The 17,301-nt window shown below is 37.9% G+C and overlaps 1 protein-coding gene and 1 long non-coding RNA gene across 2 annotated transcripts; one reads left to right on the top strand and one right to left on the bottom strand.

The window, feature by feature from the left end:
- Window positions 1-20: 20 nt before the first annotated feature.
- On the top strand, window positions 21-8,139 carry LOC139733028 (uncharacterized). Its single transcript, XR_011711059.1, has 4 exons — window positions 21-151; window positions 4,265-4,447; window positions 5,859-5,909; window positions 7,783-8,139. It is a non-coding gene; the product is annotated as an uncharacterized lncRNA (long non-coding RNA).
- A 3,454-nt stretch (window positions 8,140-11,593) lies between these two features.
- Window positions 11,594-16,803, bottom strand: LOC139733029 (GDP-Man:Man(3)GlcNAc(2)-PP-Dol alpha-1,2-mannosyltransferase-like). Its single transcript, XM_071643872.1, has 4 exons — window positions 16,688-16,803; window positions 14,794-15,025; window positions 12,788-13,719; window positions 11,594-11,976 (listed from the first exon to the last, which is right to left on the bottom strand). The coding sequence occupies exons 2-4, from the start codon at window positions 15,018-15,020 to the stop codon at window positions 11,705-11,707; spliced, it is 1,431 nt and encodes a 476-aa protein (XP_071499973.1). The 5' UTR covers window positions 15,021-15,025; window positions 16,688-16,803; the 3' UTR covers window positions 11,594-11,704.
- Between the last annotated feature and the right edge of the window lie 498 nt (window positions 16,804-17,301).

Below are 17,301 nucleotides of genomic sequence, written 5' to 3' on the forward strand. Positions count from 1 at the left end.
GACATACAGCTGTAACGTTAGTTGACGGGAGTTGTCGTTTCCCGTGACCTCTCTGTACCACACAGTCATTCTACGAATTACGTGACTGACAGTGACAAGTAACGTTTTCTGACGTGCGATACTCTGATTGACTTTGATGATACATCAGTAGGTGAGTAGTAGTAGTGTTTTGTCACAAACTTCCTTCGTTTATAAATACCTCAACAATTGACTATACCGGTACACAGCCCTGTCGCTGTAAATGTTGTGCACTACGGACTGGACGCCGTGTAAGGCCGCAGTGTTACCAGGGTGCTACGGGAACCCGGGCTACCCGGCTGCACCTTATCTGGTTATGTTGTTTGTGCCACTGGGCTTCGTGGGTTGGCGTGTACAGTATGCAGTGCAGTGGCGGATGTAGGGGAGTTGGGTTCGGGGGTTTAACCCCCCCCCCCCCCTCGACCCTAGTATTTAATATTCAACTCATCAGGTCACTTATTGATAATAACCAAACACATGATAACTCTGGATTTAACTGTGTATTAAAATGTTACTTGATCTAAGAGTAAGACTAAGACGTTATCATGGTATGGACTATGGACTGCTTTTTATGGTCTCCATTGCATTAGTAGATGCCAGGAAAACATCACTTACGGGGGTTCAAATAGCTAAAAAAAAATTGACGTAGCTCACTGACAATGTCGCTTTGCGCCTTGTGGACGATGCTCATCATCGTTGGGTCAAACCCAGGGACCGTGCATTCACTCAATCTACATGTTATTTGCATTCACTCAATCTACATGTATTTGAAGGTGAACTTGTCCTTTAATGTCAAAACAAGGTATGTGTACCTTGGAATCGCCCTTTCAAAGGCTTTGTCAAAACTTCAGCTGGAAACTCCACGTCCAATCTGGCGCAAGAAGAGTAAATAAAGCACACTTCACTTAACTTCTCTTTTCATGCAATCTGTAAATGAAGCACCCTGCCTAGGGTATAGGTGACCGTGCATCACAAAACCAACAAAAAGTTGCATTTCCTGATTTTACATGAGCACTCAAAATAGGTAAGACAGGTCAACCGAGATCTAGTCAATCTTGAGTTTTTCATGTTTTCTGAAAGAACAGTTCTTCCTCTACATTATTCTGCAGTTAGGGATCATAAAACGAATGGGAAATAGTGTGTTTGTCTTTTTTGCAATTTTCCTAGAAAACTTGTGTGTCGAGGGTATGTCATAGATGTCCCTTTTTTTTTCAAAAATCCTTTAATACACTCTCTTCACTTTCAACTCTAATACCTTTTGAGAGGATGATGCTACTGCTGGAAGGTTGGTATTCATCATGGATAGAATGTGTGAACAAAGCATGCTCAGTTGCAGCTTAATCCTATAAGCTCTTCATTGTTGTTGCAATGGCTTTTTACATCAGAGGGGCGTTTCATCAACGAGTTCGTCGGAGGTTTTCACCGACAACTTTGCTATCAGCCAATCAGACACAAGGATTTCAGTAGCTTTTAACAGTTGTCAGTGTAAATCACTGACAAAAAGTTTCATGAAACAGTCCCCAGGACTGTTTTTGGTCCCATTCATTGCACAGAGCACAGCTGGTGAGATGAAACACTTGAATAGATCCTATAGGGCCTACATTCAGAGCCTCTTTGCTCATTACACACTTTTCCACAGTTTGTGCTTCCTTTCCATTTTAGATAAGTGAGGACAGTCCATTTGAACAGACTTTTTTTTAAAGCTTAAGGTCTACTCAAGATTACAATCTGCCCTCAGAAATAGATATCCTCTAGAAATCCATGTCTGGTGACCTTTTGTTGGTTTTGTGGTGCAGGGTCATATAGATTGAAATGGTCCAGTAGCATGCAGCGAGATTTGTGTAGGCTGATTACACACAAAAGCACAGTGCCACACAAGTGCAGCAGTAGTCTCTCTATGAGTCGTGACTGACGAGGCCACAGCGAGGCCACCATGCTGTACAAAATTGTCAATGTAAATTACCACTCCACTGCTCCACCTTTACTTTTGTTTTTGTTTTTTCTTTTTTTGTGTGTGTGACCAGAGGACATCACCTACAATTCCGACAATACTGCAGAACCCTTTCCTCCCAACACAACTTTGATTTTCTTCAGTGCCATCTGCCTCATACCTGTGTAGGTGGAATGTCTTGTCAGCAAAGTTGTGTCAGTTCTGTCTACTGACATGAGTCTATGGTATAGACAGAGACTGATCCAGGAATTTCGTAAAGGGGAGGCGCCTTTACTTATTTAAAGGGGGCGTACATGCCCCCACCCCCATTTTTTCTTTTTATTTCTTTTGTTTTAAATAGCAAAAAAAAAGAGGGAGCAACCCATTGTGCAGATACTGCTATACATGTTGTAAATACTAAGATTCGACAATTACTATAAAAGCAATATTGATGAAAAATTTACATCGATTGATGTGCAGTTCGTTAATGAAAAGTTAGCAAGGAAACTTTGATGATAAACGAGCAATCTGTGAAGGTTGACATGTCCGAGGATGAACTAAATTCACAGTAAAGACTGCCAGTCTTCGTTTGTTTGTTTTTTTGATATGTGTACATAATGCTGATCTACAATATCTTACCTCAATATATATATACAGAGCTACATTTTTTTTTTTCTGGATTAATGCGCTTAGAAACGAGTATTAAGCGCTATATAAGTGTTGTTCATTTTCATTATCATTGTAGCTCTCTTCCATCTTAATTGCACAATATGGTGCCCAATCCTTAATTGGTTTACCCAAGACTTGTGAATACCATACATGTGAATTTAGTGTGTATACACATGTAAATGATGATGGTGAGGATGATGATGATGAGCATAAGACTGAGAATGAAAAGAATAAGCAAGTCAGTAGTTAGCATTTTTAAGTTCTTGAAAACAATAGTGATGATGATATTAAACTTGATAATAAATAGTCTTCCACCCAAAATGCTTTTGATAGTGCTGCAAAAATCATGGAAATATCACAGCTGAGCCAGGTTTCATGATGCGAAGGAGAAATACGAGAATGGAATGAACACACTCATACACACACACACACACACACACACAAAAGGTTGTTTACTTTTGTATTGCATCAGGGAAGATGGGTTGAATATTAACTCTTAATTGTATCAGATGTCCCCCATAAAGCAATTACTTCAGAGACAAGCTGATAGAATATATTGCACCTGCTGGCATTTCTTCTGTTTATTTTTCAAAGGAGTAATATCTGTTGAACTGTAAAGATGAAATGATAATAGATATTGCTGTCCAGATCACTATTTAGTGATTAGCCATTAGCCACAAATGACATGTTGGAATGTGGTAGTGTATTTGTAAAGATGGCCAGTAAAAAATGGGTGTATAAAATGATTTTGTGACGTATTCCCCCCCCCCCCAAAAAAAAAGGAAGTCAGATTGTCTTTGCTTTGGATCAAGGAAATGGATGTTCCGTTTTTTTCTTTGCAAAATATCTCGCAGTCAGTTTTTGAAAGAAAGATTTGATTTCTGTGATTTGCTGTTCACATGCGTCACAATTCTCCCCTACTGAAATCAAACAAAACATTTGTACTTCTCACCATGTGGGGTAACTGGTGTGCATGTATTACACACATACGCATCAATGCATGTGTGTGTGTGTGTGTGTACGTTTGTATGCTTCTACATTCATGGTAAGCATGTTCTTCATGTCATTTGAAGTCATGTTTACAAATTATATCAATATTATAAACAGGAAAAAAGAAAAATTTCAGCAATTTGCTGCATTTTGTTAAACTGCCTGAATATTTATAATTTTCAATGTCACTTTTTAACATGACCTTACTGTAAGAAATAAGGAAGGATTTTAGATTTCGGTTTCATAGAAGAACTTTTCAGATTATTCTGCTGTGTGCATTGTTCTATCATTCAAATGGCCTGATTCTATTTTCCTTTCCTGCAGTTTCCTCATTCAAAGAGGGAAAAAAATGTGTAATCGGAAAATCCCTCATATCCCTCATATTTCAGTCACTGCATTACTGCAGCAGGTCTTACACCAATGGCAGCGTGTCATATCCCATCCTGAAATTATTTTAGCTCTCTGCATTGACATGTGTTTGCACTTGCTGTCATAATCTCAAGCTCTTTGTATTGACAAATTAGATTAGACCTTGTACCACCCCCCCCCCCCCCCCCCCCATGCACACACACTCACAGACTTGGAAGTAGGGTATATACTCGTACTTAAAGTGATGTGCCTGCTGTATGAGCCCATTTTTACTGCTTGATTTTACAGGTAAACTCTGGTAGTAAACTTGCTCTGAACAGTTTCAACTTTGGACGACGATAAAATAGTGGCCAAATGCGAGGCGTACTACTTGTTGCAGTCTTGTGTGCCCTGTCATCCCTTCTTGTCGCTGAAAGTCAGGCAAAGAAAAGCATGGCACAAGTCACAAAGTGGCCAGAACTTGTGGGAAAGGTAAGCCAAGCATGCTATAAATCATCCTCAAGGTTTAATAGCAGAGCCATAGACAGCTGTGCCTCAATGCTTTCATGTAAGATTCGTGAATGTTCCTGCCTTATAACCAGATGTTCATCCTGTAATATGAGGCTCTGACTCTTATGTCAAATTTCTCTGTACTCCTGAGTCTTTATGTTGGTCATGGATTCAAAGTAGATTTTACCTTGACAAAAAAAAAAAGGAATATCATTATTTTATGAAAATAGTGCAGCAATATTATAAACATTATTTTGAACAAGTGAACAAATCAACATCTTTGGAGTGATTATATTTTGTGAAAATGTTTGAGTAGTCCTCATATGTTTTGTTTTATTTATCCATTAGATTTTAGTGATTTTCAATTTTTTTCTGTACAGAAACACATCCTCTTGCCTTCAACATTACATCAGTACTCTTCTTCAATGAAGAGGATACACTATCCATGCCTTGGTGTGAATTTTGAGGTCACAAATAAATGTACACATTTTAAACTAAAATCAAAGGCATCATCAAACAATCATTTTAGTAAATGTCTTTATATACTGAAATACTGAAAACAAGACAGAAATCAATATGAAATTAATTTTTACAGTATCAGTGCCACCCCCCCCCCCAAAAAAAAAGGAAACACTCAAAAAAAAATAAATAAATAAAAGGAAGGAGACATACGCAGACCTTCCAGTTATTCTGAATTTGGAGGAAAGACTCTGAATTTTGACCATTCCCAGCCCAGTTTAAGTAGTAGAGTTTCCTATTTCAATAATTTTACGACACACTCCTACTGGGAATTCTCATTCAGTCGTACTTTTTAGCCAAATCATCCCTAATTTTCAGTCAGAAGGGTTGGGAGGTCTGTATACGGTGAAGCAACCCAGCCTGTAGTGTTGAAGTGCCCACAAAATACAATATCAGATGATAAATGAAATTCAAAATGGTCACATCCCATCTGCTTTGTCTGACTTTACCCTGATTTGCACTCTGTACTGTTATTACAACAATGCTCTCCCTGGGGCAAAGTGTGTGTCAAAAACTGTCAAAGAATTGGAGTGACTGTAATATTCTGTCTTAATATGGAAAGAGTGAAGAGCAGTTGAGAAATTTGGTATTTTTTTGCTGGAGAAATATTTTTGTTGTTTGAAGTGAACAAGTTGGATTTGAAATCGATTCTCACTTTCATCATTAATTACAGAAGCATAAAGCATTTTATGTTTTGGGCTTTGGGTTGCATTTAAGATTTACGGTAAACATCTTTGTAGCTGTATTTGATGTCATTACTGTTGTTATCATGCAGATATGACTGTTTTAGATTATTGCCTTCTGCAGATAATTAGCTTCTAGTGAATACAATATTGTGCTTGCTGTTTTATTTTCATGCATTGCCTTCATACAGACAGGGGAAGAGGCAAAGACTGCTATCATGAGTGCCAGGCCAGATCTAAAAGTAAGTTGTAACTCTCCCCCATTTATAAGGATTTTGTCCTGTCTTTTCTTTTCTTTTTCGTCGGCTGAGAATGAGAAGGGCGTTAAGTTGCCTCGAACACTATGGATTTAGTGGCAACTTAATGCCCTTTTATTCTCACCCGACGTTTTTGCCTCTGTCCCAACGACATGAAAGGTTCCTTAGCTTTAGCAGAATGTTTTTATTTCAAACATACTTGCAGGTAGTAGTGTCATGTCATGATATAATTTGATGGGAAGTGAAAGAATTCAGGCAGTTATTATGAAGTTGTTTGGTTGAAATGTCCAAGATCAAGTTCAAAGGCTTTTTGAAATTCAGCTAGAGAAATAACTCGTCAGTGAAAACATACAACTGTATCTTTGAACATCTGGTGCCAATACAGTGGACTTCTGTTATAACAAAGTTCTCGGGACCGGTAGTTTTTTTCCGTAATATCGAAATTTCATTATAACCGAACAAATAAACTATAAAAAAGACATAGAGCAGATAATGTTGGGGCCAGTGCTTTTACTTTGTTGTAACTGGAAGTTCATTATAACCGTGTTCGCTATAATGGGAGTGCAATGTATAATTTGATAAAAAGAGAACAATGAGTATGTGGTGTAGAAGGAATGGCAGGTCATGGGTCAAGGGCAAAGATATGGAACTTGGCTGAAAGGTCAGTTTTCAGCCGTAATTTCAGCAAAAAGTACGATGGACATTAATTTTATGAGAAGAAAATTGTACTTAGCAGTTACAGTTTGGTAGCAAATATTCTGTACTAACTGAACTTTGTATCAAATGGTGTAATTTCATATACAGTGGACTCCCATTGTAACGAAGTCCTCGGGACCGGCAATTTTCTTTCGTTATATCGAAATTTTGTTATAACCGAATGAATAAACAATAAAAATACATAGAGTTGACAATGTTGCGGCCCTAAATTTTACTTCGTTGTAACCGGAATTTCGTTATAACCGTGTTTGTTATAACGGGAGTGCACTGTACATATTTTGTAAAACATTGGACCTTTTTTCATCATATATACATGTATGTTGGATGTTTGCAACGGTTAATTGGGTCTCACTACATCTTTGAAATAATAAAGTTTAGAATTCTCAGTCCGTTATTGTACCACTTATGGATATATGTATTTTGATGTCTTAATTTTTCTGTACTTCAGGCAATGGCCATTATTGCCTTCTCACAGGGATATATATACAATGATATTGATAGTAAATTATAATGATCAATATGATACACCTGTATCAGAACAGCCAACTAAAATGTTGCAATATTTTGAATTTCTTTGTATTCATCAAAACTAGGAAAAAAGATGCTTTTTTTTCTCTCTCTCGCTGAAATTTGATGTAGCATGTGCAGTATGTGCAATTTTTTCAGTTTTTGAACAATATGGTTTTATCTTACAATCTTTTTTATTGTCATAAATTATGATCATTGTTATCATTGTTATTATTATCATTTATTTTGTATTTTTTTTATTTAATCATTGTGCCTTTTTTGGTTTTCAGCTGCTAGCAGCCCAGGCATACATGTATGGGACAATGCACACCCGTTATAATGAAGATGGATATAAGAATATTCTCGTTACAATGAAGTAACAAATTACGGTCCAAAAATGATCATCTATACTCGTATATCTTTATGTATTGTACTGTTCAGCTGTAACAAAATTTTGATATAACGTTAGAAAACCACTGGTCCAGAGGACTATGTTATAATGAGAGTGCACTGTATTGTCATTATAACAGAGCATTGCGGGGTAGGCAAGCTATGCAGACTGATGTGTGCCTTTAACTGTCTTGTGATATCAATTCTCCACCATTTTCTCTCCTTTGGTTTTTCAAACACACAGCACGTAGACATCATCCCCGCAGACCATATGGTCACGATGGATTTCCGCGAAGACCGTGTGCGCATCTTTGTCGATGCTGAAGGCAAAGTTGTTAGAAAACCAATGGTGGGCTGATTGGCTTCATCTGTCTTTTTCAAGCATTACCAGGGGCCGAGGAATATTTTTGCAGGTGGGGGCTGCGGGTCAATGGAACCACCACAGACTAACAGCACATCTGCAGTAATTTGAAATCTGCATCACCAAGTCTCAGTAGGCACCCAGTAAGCACAGTGATTGTGGATGATTAGGTGTCACAAGCTTTAAAGGCTAATCTGAAAACATGTCTACAACTCCACTGCACTACTAACTATTCTCTAGAGCAGACAATTCAAGATTTACACTGTATGAATAATATTTATGTATCATTGTCACATCCAGAAGTCCTGGAGAAATTGTGGTCCAATAAACATTGTACCATGTAACAAGAAATGGAGATACATGTATGAATGACCAAATGTATTTTGTGATGCATATGAATGTGTAGACAGAAATTATGAAAATATAATTTGTAAGATTGTACTAGATATTAAGAAATGTAAATCAAACTCAATGTGTAACATCAGTTCAGAACCACACTTTATTTCAAGTAGATTTTTCAAGTTTGATTTGCAGGACTGGCAGTTACATGTACAGTGGCAATATTTTGGTCACTTGTGATTGGTTATGAATGTTTCTTGGCTGCTCTAAACGTGCTGATGATACGAAGTGCCTTGCGAAATAAAGCATACAAGTTTTCTTATGTCATATACCTTCAACCTTGCTTAAGTCGACCTCGCATTTAAGTCGATTAATCTCCTAAGTCAAAGGTCTTTTCAAGTCCTCTTCTCTTTGTATTCTATTGATTTGATCCCTCATAAGTTGATACATTTTTCTCTAAGTCAAAACTATTTCTGCAGTTCAAATAGATTCAACATAGGCAAGGTTGACTGTATGATGTACAAATACAGACGACTCCCGTTACAACAAAGTCCTCTGGATTGACAGTTTTCTTTCATTACATTATACTAAATAGTAAATATATTGACATTTCAATTTAGCCAGACAGTATAATACACATAGATACGACAGATAATTCTGGGACCTGATTTTTTTACTTCTTTGTAACAAATATTTCCTCATACCTGTACTATGTTCGTTGTAACATGAGTGCGCTGTAATAGTGTGATGTCAAAAAGTATAAGTTTTGCATCAAGGTGCTTGACTAGTAATAGTATAGATGTATTTAACTTCAATGTGAACACCTGTCTGAATCATGACATTTGTCTTTCAATCATATGAATTATGAGGGGTACGTAATATATGTAATTTGATATCAATAAAGATAGTCACTTATTAACAGTAAACCTGTGCATCTTGTCTGCTGAATATTTATATGTTGTCAAGCAATACAATGCATCAGAAATATACCAGAGACTCCAACCCCAAGCACCTTCTGATCTGGAGATTCTCCCGCCCGAAACCCCTAGCAAATGGGAGACTCCAAGTTCATGTGTGCAAAGCGCGAAGTTCCTAGGGTTCTAGATGCTCTCTGGTGCTATCTAAGGCTTATTTTTTCAACATACAGTAGCAATAAGTAACAAAATCATTTCCAACGGGAGACACAGAGCCAGGGCGGGAGGAATTAGATCTCAAGCGGGAGAACAGGAGATTTTGCAAAAGTGGGTTGTTGGCGGGAGATCTCCCTTCGAAAACGGGAGAGTTGGAGTCTCCGATATACACTTGTGAAGTGTGAGGGAGCAGTATTCAAGTGACCAGTGTATGATGTGTGATCTGTCACTGCAAAAGGTGAGACATTGCATTGGTTTTGTGATATTTACAATTTTCTTGTTTCCTAACATTCAAATGAAATAAAATTAATCTCATGTAGAAAGGAAAATATGCAAATCTAAATCAGAAACAGAAAGAATGTGGGCGCTACATTGTAAATAAACTTTCAAAAGAAAATTGGTTTTAAAACATAACATAGATATGCATGTGTGTTCATATACACACACACATAAATATATATGCATAGTATAATACAATTTGTATAAACAAAATATACTCCTAGATGGGTCATTTGGAAGACATTTCCATTTGTTTTATATGAAAATTTTAAAATACATGTTCAGTGGCAATTTACGCAATGGAGACACGAAAATTGTCTCCTTAAAGACCAGTTGTCTCCCTAATGAAGACACTTCCCCCCAATATGTCTCCCTAAGGTGCCAACTAGGGATATATATATATTACTGTATATATATATATATATATATATATATATATATATACATATATATACAGTACTGTATATAACTAGTTTAAAGTATATATTCATGAATGGGAAGTTTAGGGAGTGTGTCAAGAGTAATGAGTGGGTTGAGTTTAAATATCTTTTTTTATTAAAAAAAAAAACATTTGCAGGACAATTCACCTTTCAAACTTCAAAACAAAATTTCTTCTTTTCTTTTGCTCAAAATATACTTTAATCTTCATACAGACACATATTTTTCAATCATCACATTTGTTGAAAAGTGGTGTTATAGTAGCATTACAGAATTATATCATTTACCCATATGTGGTCTTCAAGTGGGACTGCAACAAGAAGTCAAAAATTTCTTGTGTATATCGCAGTGTTATACAAGTACAGTACTCGTGTACAGTAACAATATCATCAGAAATGCTGCACACACGAAAATGTTAATAAATGCCAAAGTATAGATGCATTGCATCAATTACCTCTGTTGATTTCTGCTGTGATTTCTCACTCTACACAACTGAACCATCATCTTTAGTGCTCAAAATAGAAGATGAACCATATCAATACTTAGAGTTACATCATGAGGCAAGATTTCAGACAGTATGAAAGATTTCTTTTTTTAAACATCGTGGAAAAAATAATCACTTCACTGTGTACAACCTTTCATGTGCCAACAGGAATGATGAAAAGAAAGCTACAAAAGGGCTTCAAAACTTTGTGACAGGATTGCATGTTCAGATTTTGACTGCACACTGAATATACATCGTACTTAACATCAATTAGCCATCTATTCCAGCAGCTGTTCACAGTTGGATCAAACATTGTTTTCTTTTAATGTTCATGATCAGTATCACATCTCTTTTCACAAGCCGTTAATACCAGAAGCAAGCAAAACAACAGAATGTGTCACGTATGACCAGTGAAGATATGAATTTTTTTTTTTTAAGTATTCATATGGAACAAATACATTGTGTACCTTAGTAGGGCTGAGTTCTCCAGCATAATTTCACACTGTCAACTACACGGGTTACTGTAAAAGTGGACATTTTCGCGATGTTGAAATTTTCACGTAACCAGGAACTAGTGCGAATTTGCCTGCCATACAACTGTATGTTCCAGTAGTTGCTGTTTTGATTCCGTTGAATTAAAAACATGCGAAACTCTTCTTACCCGGCCGAGTGCGAAAAGTTAGTCACACAAAAATATCCACTTTTACAGTACCTCTAATGCTCTTTACAGCTAGGCCACTGGGCTTGTCCTAACACACTTATTACGTGCAGGTTTGTTTCATTGTTTGTTTTTTCCATTCTTTTTCTTTAAATGTGCCAAGCATGTTAACACACAAACACTACACTTACAGTGTTATGTAGGAAGTTCAATAACATCCCAAAAGGAGCAAATCTTCAAAATCAAAGAGGTCAACATTGCTAATACTGTACAACTGCACATATGACCCTGCAAGAATGTGTTTTGCCCCATCTTCACTGCAGAATATAAATTGTGAATTCTTCTCACATAAACACATTGTACATGTATTTGTAGATTTTGGTTGCCATGATAAATCACCAATGTCAATGTCATTATCATCAGACAGTTTTTACTATCATAGCAGTCGATAAATTCAAAAACCTTTTAAAGTTTCGACTAGAGAAATAGTGGCTCAGCAGCTGCCAGAAAAGCTTGATCGAATTCACTCTCAGAGAATCTACTAACAGATTTCCTCGCTGCCTCCCGAATCTTCATCCTTTCTGCAGTAGTCATTCGTAGGACCTTCAGCATGGCATCGGCATAGCCTTCTTCAGTGTCTGCCAGAAACCCAGTAGGCTGGTCTTCGTAAGGCACCACAATGTCCATCTTTGGTCCTCCAGAGTTGTGGGCGATGACAATGTTACCAGCTGCCAGGCACTCGACTACACCTGTATTTGACCAGTCCACATGCACACAAAGAAGAACAAATAAATTGTTGAGCAAATGAAAGAAATGCCGGAAGCATTCATATATCACTCACGTATGTATTTCAAAGGTATTCAAGCAAATGTCAAGATTAATATTCCTACAGCTGTGCATCCGGATTATGACCTGAATCAAGACAAATTTTCGACAAATCATGCAAACATAGTGTCTTAAAAGAAAAGAAATGTGATTCTATCAAAAAACAAATAAAAACAAAATTAGAACACTCAGTGCAGCAAATTGTATAATACAATACTGCTATTTACAAGAAATACATTTTCTTTCTTCATTGAAGGTGAAACTTTGATATTCCATGAAAAAAAAGTTTGACAAATCAACACCTATATATTACAGAAGACAATACCATTGTAATGTGAGGCGAGGCACATGCTGAGTGAGCAAACATTATCTCGAGTGTCTTTCCCCCGCATCTCATCAAACCTTTACTTATTCAGGATAAAGTTACCAACTTCATTTTCCATTCCGTCCCTGCCTCCCACCCCTTTTTTTTTCCTTTGTCATTTTGGTATTCTCATATATGCGGGAAATTATATGATGAATGACAAAAGGCATGCTGAGAGAAATTGGGATTATGAATGTTTGCTCTTAATTAAAGGTATACAAAGTAACAAAGTCATTAAATATATACAAAACATCAACAAATATTATGACACCCACTACCACCCAGCCACATTTACAACTACCACTACCATCACTACAACTACCACAAAAACAATAACATCTATGATGGCAACAACAGAAATAAACCCTTACCAATGCCAAAATGCTCATTCCACATGGTGTGGATTCCTATCGTTGCCCCGGCGAGGTGAGCCTTCAGATCATCAAATGGAATGTTTAATATGAAGTCAACGCTCTGCTCCACTCCAAGATCTTTGCACAAGTTTCGGAGGGCCTCGACCCTGCTCTCATCTCCCTCGTTACGGCAACCTCCGATGAGCTCCAGCCGGACATTATCTCTCTCCTCTGAAGCAAGCTTTGTGAGGAGCTTGGCAAAGGACTTCACTTGCAGAGCGTGATCTTTCTCTGGACGAAACTGGGCCACTGATGCCACTATCTTGGTTTCTTTCTCCTCATCTGGAATGATTTTCAGGCTGGTGAACTCCTTGGTGTCACAGGGTGGGTACACTATGCTGGTCCTGTCGGGAACGCCCCAAATGTCCTTAATGTGTCCGTAGGTCCACGAAGAATTCACCATGATGACTTCAGACCTTGCTCCCATCACTCCATACATGAAGGCAAACAGCTTGTAGTATGCCAGCTTGAATTTGCTCAGGACTGGATTACGAGCCACGAATCCAGCATTATTGTATGAAGCGGTGCGCTGGGCTACCATTGACAGCATATCGGTGCTGATGGTTGGATAATGGGTGTAGCAAGCCACATGGCACTTCCCAAAGAAGCGAAAAAGAGGCAACGTAAATGCGTACCCCATGGAATCAATGTACACGTCAGGCACAAAACTGAAAAGAGCTTCCATCCCAAGCACCATGGAACCGATGCTCTGACCCAGGAGGGTGAGATATGGGTACGTCTTGGCTTCGACTAGCCACCGCTGGCGGAGAAACACAAACTCCACTGGCCTCGGAAGAATGATGCTAAAACGTTGCCTGGCTTTCTGGATTATCTGCTCATGTGTTGCATCCGTGTCACCAGAGTAGACGACACAGTTGATGTGAGGATACCTGTGATCAAAGTTTCAGAGATAATGGCAAGACTTAGTTGAGAGAAAAGAGGAAGTATGTGAGAATGACAAGAAAGCATTCTAGTTTGGTCATGAACCTGATACATGTACATTTTGAGTTTCTAGGTACTTGAAATCATATCTACTCCATATGTACAAATGTACATCTTACCTCACTTCATACACTTTTTCAAGAAATCTCTTTGTGACCCTCTGAAGAAAAGAACTACAGCAAATGTAAACGTCACAATTGTGTCAACATAGTTATCAGCAACCATACAATTTTTTATTTTTTGTAAACATCAAGGCAGCTGCAACACAATTACACTAAAATGTAATGAATGATACATGTACAATGTACTTGATGACAAAGTTGCTCTGATATTATTCAGGTAAGAACAGAGATCAAATGTTATAAAGTGCCAATGCTATGCTGTAAATAGAAACTGACTTTTTACAAGCTTTTCCCTATCAATCAGTATACCATCATTACTGTGAAAAACACATACCCCAAATAGAGACTCATTGATTGAAAGGATAGGAGCTGCAGTATTTGTGCAATCTTGGAAAGAGACACATGTATCTAATTTTGGAAATTTCTTAGAAGTAACACCGATTGTTGATGATCAATTACAGGATTGGATTGATTATCATTTACACTTGTCCAATGTCACTAACATTATGTTTCTGATACACACACATGCACACAAAGTAAAATTATCATGAAGCTTGAATCTATTGTAACGTTACTTTCACTATGTACATTTTTATGAATGCATAATAATTCCAAGTAATAAACGTACATGTACTTTACGATATTGATGGTGACACATTACATTAAACATTGCACTACTGTATCACGTAGTGTTCATTACTACGTTGTCAAGACTTTACATGCATATTTTCAATACATATGAAAATGGGGCAAATCTTGGCATAGGGGAGGTCTAATCTGAGATAATTAATACGCTCAAAGATTGATTTGAACGTAGCGTGATGCCATTGTCAGAAAGTTTGTATGTACTCCAAGAATGAAGGATTTTAAAGGACACTGCAGAATACAACAACAACTCACTTTTGTTGCAATGCTCTGACAGCGCACCACAGCACCCTTTCACCTCCGCCACCAGCGTTGCAGTATGGATGAAAGAACCCTACTGTCACTGGTTTGATACCATCTGGAGCCAGCTGCCTCAGGTGTGACAACTTGGTTTGCCGGACCTTGTCCACCTTGCGGCATACAGCAAGGTACAGAAGGACAGCCATCAAAATGGGTGATGCAATGACACATAGCAGTAACATTGTGCCTGGAGGAAGAAAAATTATACGAATGTTGGCATCATGAGCATTTCTTTTATTCATTAAACTCTCCCTGATTAAATTTGCTATATATCATAACTCTCCTTCTTTCTCAGAGCAAATTGCAAAGCAAGTACTTTGTACTTTCTTGACTCACGATATACGCAGACCAACTACAGGTACAAGAGAAATTTGTTTTATCATAGACATATCAGAGTCATTATCTGAAACTAAATCAGCAAAAAGGGTTGATACAACTGGCCTACACTTCAACTATTTCAGGACTGACATTCATGACCGTGGTTGTGATATTCAACCTACACACAAAATATTACACATAAAGTATACTTTTACTGGTGAACATACTCTATCTGTCTTTTAAGTTAAGACAGTATTGCACAGTTGCCTATACAGTACATGTAGCATATTGATATGTTTTAGGTGAAGAAAAAAATACAAGTTTAGCATCCATGCCCACTTCCCGTTTTGAGGCCGGCTCCTTTTTTTCTTTTCTTTTCTTTTTTAATTGGAAAAAACTATAAAAAATCTTTTTCCAAACATTTTGATTTCTTTTTCTGGAAGAAAAGATCATATTTAATTTTTTTTGAAAGACCGCATTGTATTCTACGTAGACTCCCGCATCAACTCTTCATTTGTGAGGTCCAATCAAAAAAATAAAAAATAAAAAATGCTTGCGGACATCTTGAAAACTAGTTCTGCTGCTGGCTGGTTGTTTTGGAAAATGTGTCAAATGTAAAAAAACAACAACAAACAAAAATGGGGACCTCCTCCTTCCTTTTTTTTTCTGCAGAGCAGAGGTAGGACACTGCAACTGCACACGTTTTGTTTGGCTTTTTTCTTGGGGGGGGGGGGGGGGCTTTAATTTGAACTGTTTCCCCATATTTCTATCTCATGACACCATTGATATTGGTAAGCTGATTGCAGCACTAGCACCACACTACAATTTACTAAGTCACATACATCAATGTACTAGTAGTACTACTACTAGTAGGCCCTAAACTAATTTACTACTAATGGTTAAATCTTCAGGACTAGTGAAGTAAGTGACTGGGGGACCCGGGTACCGGGTGAGGGGAACATAAAATTTAGAGAGGTTGACTAAAGAGAGCACCCTAAATTTAACCATGAAAATTATCAGATTTAAACTAAAGTTACAAGTGGCATACCAGATATCTGACCGAAATATCGGTCTGTATCTGGTCGTCGGGGATATGTTCCGCGGAGACTGCTGCGTCTGTCTACGGAGGAGAGCCGATAAAGTAAAAAAAAAAAAAAAAAAAATGATAAAAGATTCCTCCGGACACACTACCGGTACGGATTTTTCTGTCTAGCCAGACATCATGATATGCAATCTATCCACTGTTCAGTGGGAAATCGTTACTCTGTATAAGATAGACACAACTTCTTCTGCTTCTTCATCCAAAGCGTTTCGTCTATAACATTTCGTAGAGCTTAGAGGGATTGCAACATTTAGTGCAGTGTCTCAATCCGCTACGTGGCGCACGAGCGATATACATATTCAACAGACACCAGAATAATCATATGGGACTACACTACCGTAAGTCGGTGCCCTGACCACGGTTACTAATTACTGGTACTGGTTACAGTGGTCTAATAGCTATGTGGTTTCTGTGAAATTTATGACGTACCAAAATGGTTGAGAACGATAGATGACCACAATGATATCCTCTTCTGAAGCAAGAAATTTGGAGGTGTCCGTATGATAGAGTGATAGACTAGACTTCCAGCGTCAAGTCCTTACGTTAGCTGTAACTACACGCAGCGCTGTCGCGAATCGCGACAGCGCTGCACCCCTTTTCCTTCGCGGACGTTGTTATCGCGCTTATATCGTTCACTGTTTCCTTCATGAATATCTTTATTAATCGTGGAAAACTAAAATATAAGGAACTATCGTAATCTATGATCATCATTCAATAACCGGTATGCGATTTTTTGTTTAATTACGTCTAAGACTTACCGAAATCTATGGCTGAAATCAGGTCTGTAAACGTCCTTACTGCTTCACTCCTCATCTGCGTGTTATATGAATAGCATTCACTCTCGTATACTACAACGTAGGTAGTCGGAGATAGTCGGATGACCCCGACTCAAAAAGGTCAAATCATTGCCGGTGCAGCACGCGCGGATCTACTACAAGTTTTACGTAGCACATGAAACGCACGGGCGCACGGGCGTAGGTAAAAAGCAACCACTTCTGAATGCGCATGCGTGGTAGTTTGTTGATTTTTTGAAGCTCTCGAAG

The sequence above is a fragment of the Diadema antillarum genome, unplaced genomic scaffold (assembly GCF_040938485.1).
Source record: "Diadema antillarum isolate AM-2024a unplaced genomic scaffold, OU_Dant_1.0 seq00000460_RagTag, whole genome shotgun sequence".
Classification (NCBI taxonomy): Eukaryota; Metazoa; Echinodermata; class Echinoidea; order Diadematoida; family Diadematidae; genus Diadema; species Diadema antillarum.

Bases quoted from the DNA above. Each gene is read 5' to 3' on its own strand.
- LOC139733029 (XM_071643872.1), bottom strand. From the start codon at position 15,020: ATGTTACTGCTATGTGTCATTGCATCACCCATTTTGATGGCTGTCCTT. The intron at 13,720-14,793 runs GTGAGTTGTTGT...CTTTGATCACAG, and splicing joins GTCAGAGCATTGCAACAAAA to GTATCCTCACATCAACTGTG. The intron at 11,977-12,787 runs GTAAGGGTTTAT...GGTCAAATACAG, and splicing joins GAATGAGCATTTTGGCATTG to GTGTAGTCGAGTGCCTGGCA.